Source organism: Poromitra crassiceps (assembly GCF_964638095.1).
Source record: "Poromitra crassiceps genome assembly, chromosome: 18".
Classification (NCBI taxonomy): domain Eukaryota; kingdom Metazoa; phylum Chordata; class Actinopteri; order Beryciformes; family Melamphaidae; genus Poromitra; species Poromitra crassiceps.
The window spans coordinates 28,541,195-28,548,631 of record NC_139636.1 but is presented as its reverse complement, the minus strand read 5'-3'; the positions used below and the strand labels follow the sequence as shown (position 1 = coordinate 28,548,631).

At 42.2% G+C, this 7,437-nt stretch overlaps 2 protein-coding genes across 2 annotated transcripts in view; one reads left to right on the top strand and one right to left on the bottom strand.

Annotated features, from left to right (window-relative positions):
• The window catches only part of LOC310793395 (cytosolic 5'-nucleotidase 1A), a 6,358-nt gene extending 6,337 nt beyond the window's left edge, over positions 1 to 21 (bottom strand). Inside the window, exon 1 of the mRNA XM_083655209.1 lies at positions 1 to 21. This exon is cut by the window's left edge and continues 158 nt beyond it. The gene's annotated coding sequence lies outside the window, so the exon portion shown is untranslated.
• Positions 22 to 201: 180 nt separating this feature from the next.
• LOC310792806 (mediator of RNA polymerase II transcription subunit 27) lies at positions 202 to 3,505 on the top strand. Its single transcript, XM_083654558.1, has 3 exons — positions 202 to 378; positions 1,571 to 1,774; positions 2,671 to 3,505. The coding sequence occupies exons 2-3, from the start codon at positions 1,592 to 1,594 to the stop codon at positions 3,421 to 3,423; spliced, it is 936 nt and encodes a 311-aa protein (XP_083510684.1). The 5' UTR covers positions 202 to 378; positions 1,571 to 1,591; the 3' UTR covers positions 3,424 to 3,505.
• Positions 3,506 to 7,437: the final 3,932 nt, after the last annotated feature.

Here is a 7,437-nt window from a genome sequence, read left to right as displayed (position 1 = left end):
TTCGCCTCCTCTACCTTCTGTTCTATTCTGCGTCTGCTGAAGATCATGAATCCATAAGTATCGATATCTCAATGGCTGTGGTGTCGATCATGGTAAAGTTGAGCTGGGTCAGAAGAGCGGAACCAACATCGGAAGAGAGAGAGGGGGACCGAAAACAAGCACGGACCGTCCGCTTCAGCCGCGGTGTGTTGTGGGTAACCCCCGGCACAGCAGCAGCAGACGTTGGAGCGGGTTTATTTCTTCTCTCTCTTTAGCTACTAACTTATCGTTAGTATTTTATAACCAAACCAGTTGTTTAAATACAAACGCTACAAAAACAAAACGCACGAAGTGTCCGACCGCGGTGCAGTGACGTCATCTCTGAGCACATTATTGAAGGTAAAGTGACGAGTTTTATGTCATGTGACATGATGTCTGTTCATGACTTCATGTAGTCTAACGTTAAATGACGTTAATGATTGCCTTACTTACTGTTTTAAATGCAAAATGTTTGGGGGGGAGCGAATCCAGCGGTTCTCAGTGTTTCACGTCATGGACCCCTAAACAGACACAAATTAGACTACAGACTCCCCATTTGATAAGATTTTGTCCCAGCAGGGTCCCCCATCTGATAAGATGTTTTGCTTTTAGGTGTTTTATTACAGAACGTGTATGAAACCCATGACCAAAATAGTCATACATTGTCTTGTTACTTATTGATGGAAGGAATTATAATAAAAATTAATTATTCTTTTGCCTGGAACCCCCTCATGGACCCCTGGCCTGGGGGTCCCCGGACCACGCTTTGAGAACCACTGCTATTCATAGCTTTCAAGGGGCGTTACGTAAGTACAAGGAACGCCCATTCTGGCGGTCAAAACTCAAAACAATAATGGCGCTGAACACTGACCAGACGCAGCTCCAGCAAAAAGCGGTCTTTTTTCCACCAGTTTCCAGTCAGGAATATTTAGACCATCTATCAAGCGTTGAAAAAGAACGATATCTAAACAAACTGCACGTTTTGGGCACTTCAAACAAACCGAACTATCGTTAACGTTACTGTCCAACACATGGCAGTTCGGAGAAATTGTTTCACAACAAACTGCGTGCGGAGTGCGGACTCGTTTTTATAATGTTGTGGAGAGAGAGCACAGCCCTCGTCGCGTGTGAAGAGAGAGGGAGAACGGGTGAGACAGAAGCAAACTATTTTTTGCAGATCTCAAAAGCAGGTAAACCACTGTGGGATTAGTGAGACTATTGCTAAAAGAGAAGATACTGTAGTGATGCCTGTGCTGTCGTCCGCTCCAACAGTACTTAGCAGTACTGTTTGACCGTCAGGTGGGCGTTCCCGGCAGCACGTAACGCCCCTTGAAAGCTATGAATAGTGTAGTGCTTTTTTGATAACAGTGCTGCCACCATTTTGGCCTGAAAAAAACCCAGCCTCCTTGGGACAACAGCACAGAGCCATGACAGCCAATCAGAGAGGTCGCTTTCAGGCCAAAATGGCAGATTTGCTGTTCACTGATGTTGCAATGGAACAACCTATTAGCATTTGGTTCTTACCAATGTGAGATCTTTGTCTCCTGTGTAGCAGACAGACAGTGAAGGGAAGATGGCAGACGTGGTGAACGTCGGGGTCAACCTGGAGGCATTCTCCCAGGCGATCAGCGGCATCCAGGCGCTGCGCTCCAGCGTCAGCCGCGTGTTTGAGTCGCTGAAGGACGGCATGAAGAACCGCGAGACCCTGGAAGCCCGCGAGAAGGGCTTCATATCAGAGTTCCAGGACAACCTGCAGGTACAGTAGGGATGTAACGATACACTCAACTCACGATTCGATACGATTCACGTTACTGAGTTCACAATATCAGTGTTTCCCCTTTTTTGTTTTTTTTCCCCCTGCTCTCCCCAAAATTTCAATAAACCTTTATGGCATATTATTACAATACAACAATACTGGTGTTGACAGTGTTGACAGTAATAGAAGATGCCAAATCATTCAAAACAATAAGCATTTTGCTTTTAGGAGCATTGTGCCAGCGTGCAGTGCTGTTCCAAAACATGTCAACGTGTGTCGTTGCCTGGGAAACGCACATCCCATAATACAACAGGGGCGGCTGTGGCTCAGGAGGTAGAGCAGGTCGTCCACTAACCAGAAGGTCGGTGGTTCGAACCCGGCTCCTCCAGTCCGCATGTCGAAGTGTCCTTGGGCAAGACACTGAACCCCAAATTGCTCCCGATGGCTGTGCCAGCACCCTGCGTGGCAGCTGGCCGCCTTCGGTGTGTGAATGGGTGAATGTAGGCACATTGTAAAGCGCTTTGGATAAAAGCGCTATATAAATGCAGTCCATTTACCATTTAACTGTTCACATCGCATCCCATAATAGTATGATGATACTTGGGATGCCATTGCCAACATAGATGCGAACAGGTTAGCTAAAGGTTTAGCGTCGCCAGCGAGGGCCACCGCCGTTGCGGTTGTGGTATGTTTCGAAATCCCTCCGGGCCTGAAATCTTTTCTAGGGGAAACACTGAATATGATAACATAGCAAGAGCAGAATAGATGACCTAAGGTCTCATCCTCCGATTTACACTTACCAAAGGCATTGGAGACAGAAGGAAATATTTTGTTCAGTTTGCTCTTAGAAAGTATGGATTTGTAACTGTCTCTGTCTCTTACGTTCCGACCTGCAGGCTGTCAACAGAGACCTCAATGAGTTGGAGCGTCTCAGTGGCCTGGTTGGACGTCCCTCTGAGTCTCACCCTCTTCATAACAGTGGTCTTCTCAGTTTGGACCCAGTCCAGGACAAAACCCCACTTTACTCCCAGCTGCTGCAGGCCTACAAGTGGTCCAACAAGTTGCAGTACCACGCTGGCCTGGCCTCCAGTTTGTTGAACCAGCAGTCGCTCAAACGATCGGCCAATCAGATGGGAGCGTCGGCCAAGAGGCGGCCCAAGGTCCAACCCAGCACGTTGGTCCTGCCCCCTCAGTATGTGGACGATGTCATCTCTCGGATCGGCAGAATGTTTCCCGACATGACCATCGAACTGTTCAGACCCAACGGGACGTCGGCCGTCCTGCTGGTGACCCTGGGGAAGGTGTTGAAGGCGATCGTCGTGATGCGCTCGCTGTTCATCGACAGAACCATCGTCAGAGGATACAACGAGAACGTTTACAACGAGGAGGGAAAGCTGGACATCTGGACCAAGTCCCATTACCAGGTGTTCCAGAAGGTCACCGACCACGCCACCACGGCTCTGCTGCACTACCAGCTGCCTCAGATGCCCGACGTGGTCGTACGCTCCTTCATGACGTGGCTGCGTAGCTACATTAAACTCTTCCAGTCTCCCTGCCAGCGTTGCGGTCGCTTCCTGCAGGACGGACTTCCTCCAACGTGGAGGGACTTTAGGACCCTGGAGGCTTTCCACGACACCTGCCGCATGTAGACAAGACAGACGGACAGATTTACTGACTGGCTTGATAGACAGAAATGTCCTGTTATCTATTTTGTAGACTGCTCCTTCTTTGTGTTAATCTGTACAACATTGCTTTAATAAAGTTTGCTTTTAATTTCATAAATCTGTGTCTTTATGGAAGACAAACAGGCAGACAGAGAGAAAGGCAGCCCAGCCACTAGGACTCTCTTTTACAATGGCCGTCTATGGAAAAAAGCTTTTTGGCAACAAGTGAATTTGAGGCTAGGCGTAGAGCAGTGGTTCCCATGCTTTCATTTGAAAGTATACTTTACAATATTAGGCTACTGTCTGTGTAGAGTAAACTCATTACACTACTTTTGCTTACTTTCACCAAAATAACTGCAGTAACAATGACATTGGCGGAACCATCGCGAAAAATAATTTAAACCGTCTTGAAGTGTAAACAGTCCAAAATTCTAAATGTTATCCTTTTCCTTTGTTATTGTCATGTCATCTATAGTGGTTATTTACATGAAAACACACATTTTGATTAGGAAATGATTGTAGGCTATCTTTATTTAAATATGTGCTTTGATAAATATATTTTTAACTCAATATTTAACTTGTGTTACTTGACAGACAGAGTAACTGGTAGCCTATAATATTACTGAAATCATATTGGTAATCAGTTATATACTGAGTTACTGCTCAAAGTAATAGCCTATAGCCTATTACATGTAATATATTACTTTTGTAATGAGTTACCCCCAACACTGCATACAAACATAAATTTACATAGCCTACAACTAAGGCACTTCATGAGGTCACAGTCTGAATTGCTTTAGAGTTCTTTGAGTAGGCTATTTGATGGTGTCCATATATTCACTGAGATCATTCTTAAATACGGGAAAGAATGGTTTACAACCATTTAATTTACACTTGTGGATGTGGTACACGCAAGTAAAAAAATAATAATTATAAAATGTTGGAGACATATTTGTGTGGCACCTAGGTAACCTCTCGTTACCAGCAAGTTCTCTCAAAGGAGAGAGAGTAGGCCTATGAGTATGAGTTTTATGGACATTTTCCTTAAATAGAGACTTAACTCCTCGCAGCACAGATCTAATCAGCAAAGGGCAGATGGGGTCAGTGGTGTCATGCCCATTCAAGCCCCAGCCATCTCCGAGGTTGATGCAAGCTAGTTATTTTAGGAGATTATATAGAGAGATGGAGATTTATTACCTGCTCAAACTAGTCTGACTCACCTGGCCAAACCTAGTTTAACTCACAATTGTGTCAGACTAGGTTTATGAGTCACAGGAAGTAAATACATTTGGAACCTCCGATTGTATTGTTAGTCTCTCAAGCCAGACGGTCTCTTCTGAATAAGGTGAATACAGACTATGCCTACTATCTTTATGATTTGAATAGCTTTGTTTTTAGAATATAGGGTTGTTGTTTTTTAATTGATTTCTTAAAAAAGTTTATGATAGGAAAACAGATTTATGAATATGTGATTTTGCAGTATTAGGATCAAATTGATGGACAGCATTTTGCTTTGGTAGAAGTGTAAGAAAAATGCAAAAGAATACATTTTCATGGAGAGGGAAAATTCTGAATCAATAAGGGGAAATGAAAGTCAATAAAAACGTGAACTTGATATTTAGGCTCACATAAATCACCATGGTTCTAACTTTTTATCTACGCCTCTCCATCACTGGTATGCACCTGCACGCATGACATCACTCTTCTGTTGTGTTTTAGATGGCTGGTAGATAAGGAACAGTCATGAACAGCATGTCAGGCCTCATATTCCGCCACCAGAGGTCACTGTAACCAAGCAAAGGAATGTGCATAGTCAGCTCAGTGCTCAGTGGTTCTCAAACTGTTTCACGTCAAGGACCCCAAAACTGACACAAATTAGACCACGAACCCCAATTTGATAAGACTTTGTCCCAGGGTCCCCATCTGATGCGGTTTTTGCTTTTAGATGTATTACAGAAAGTGTATGAAACCCATGATCAAAATAGCCATACATTGTCATTATGTTACTATGCATGGAATTATAGTGAAAATGATCCCCCTTTTGCTGGGGACCCCCTGCAAACCACTCAAGGACCCCTAAGGGGTCCCCGGACCCTACTTTTAAGGAACCACTGACTTAGCTTAATATGTAAAACATGCAATATTTTTTATTTATTATGTGTGAGTGTATAATGTGTGAATTGAATGAAATGAGGGAGAGAAGGGAGATGGATGAAGGAGTGCGATAGTGGGGGATGACGAGGTGGAGGGGGAGTAAAGTTATATAAAACACTGTTATCTTCATCTAGCGTGGAAAAGGTTAAGGCACATGATAGGTACAAACATGTGATGAAATACTCTGGGTTCCCATATTGGCCCTTTATTACAAGCATGTCTCAAAGAGCTTTACATAGCATCATATTATAATAAGTTTCATACACAAACCTGCTTGCTTGCAGGCTACCAAATTTCTTGTGATTTTACAATGGATTTTACTTTGTAACTAAGATGCTTATGGAAAATGTAGTGGAGGAAAAGTGAAAATTGACAGAAATTTAAATACTCAAGTAAGGTACAGATACTCAGAAAAGATACTTAAGTACTGTACTTCAGTAGCTGGTATGTGTACTTTGCGAGTAGTGGCAATAATGATAAGTGGCAATACATGTAAAGCTAATCTAGAACAGAACCATCCCATTCAGTTTTCTGAACTGGGGCGGGGGGGGCAGTTGGAGGTATTCACACAGAAGTGAAAGTTTTCAGGGATGATCAGCCCTTTATAATTCCTAGTGACAGTCAAGGAGATACGTGAAAGCTGTGATCTTATTGGTGGGATTGCGCGAAATTCAACACTGCAATTTCTTTCTGAACACTGAGCCTCCCCTGAAACAGTTTGGAGGCCCCCTGGGGAGGTCCACCTCCCACTTTGAAAACCTCTGATTTAAACCTTTGTCATCATTTGCTTCTAGCCATTCATCTGTATATCAACCACATGCACGAGGGGAAATAACAAAACACCCTTGAAACAACTCCCTCTGGTCCTCATACTGTAGCATACATATTTCATCAGATTGAATAAACGTGGAATGGATATTTGGTAGACTTCTTACAATGACGTTTTTCAGGGAAGTAACAGAGTTCAAGATTATTTAAAAAATGCATTGATACAAGGCCTTCCTTTCATAAACTTAATTTTTTATTATTATTCATGACACACAAATATATACAAAAATACAAAAAAAGCAGTTTTTATACTAATAAGAATGAAAAAGGGGAAAAGCAAGCACACTCACAAAAAACAGTTGGTGGGTGCACGGCTCAAAATGGTCTATGAAGGAGAAGAAAAGCCAGCACTCTCAAAAATGTCCTTTTGTTAATTTAATTGAAGCAGATGGCAGGTACAAACGTTTTGACAGAAGTCTTCCTCAGTGTACAAAGAACCAGGAAATGATAGACCCTTATATACTGTCTGTTACTTCCTACTTCAGCTTTTCAAAATAAAATAAAATAAAACTTAACAAGTCATATATAGATAAACACAGTAAAGTAAATAAAGTGTCTATGGAAATAACAAAGTAAGATAGAAACCTATAACGCACAGTAAAGTACATAAAGTGCATGAGCAAACAATACAATAAAGACAAAATCCAGATCATAAAGCACAGTGAAGTAGATAAAGTCCATATGAAAAAATACAAGAAGTCAATAAAAATACTAGATCCTAAAGCACAGTCAAATAAATAAAGTGCATATGGAGACCAAGACTAATAGAACATAGGTAATGAAAATATATAACATTACCTAGACACAGTTTTATTTTATTTTGAAAAGCTGAAGTAGGAAGTAACAGACAGTATATAAGGGTCTATCATTTCCTGGTTCTTTGTACACTGAGGAAGACTTCTGTCGAAACGTTTGTACCTGCCATCTGCTTCAATTAAATTAACAAAAGGACATTTTTGAGAGTGCTGGCTTTTCTTCTCCTTCATATACTAATAAGAATGTAAAAAGAAAAGAAGC

What these genes read in the sequence shown, in the direction of transcription:
- LOC310792806 (XM_083654558.1), top strand. Translation starts at nt 1,592, where the DNA reads ATGGCAGACGTGGTGAACGTCGGGGTCAACCTGGAGGCATTCTCCCAG. An exon ending in AGTTCCAGGACAACCTGCAG is followed by an intron (nt 1,775 to 2,670) that starts GTACAGTAGGGA and finishes TCCGACCTGCAG; the next exon opens with GCTGTCAACAGAGACCTCAA.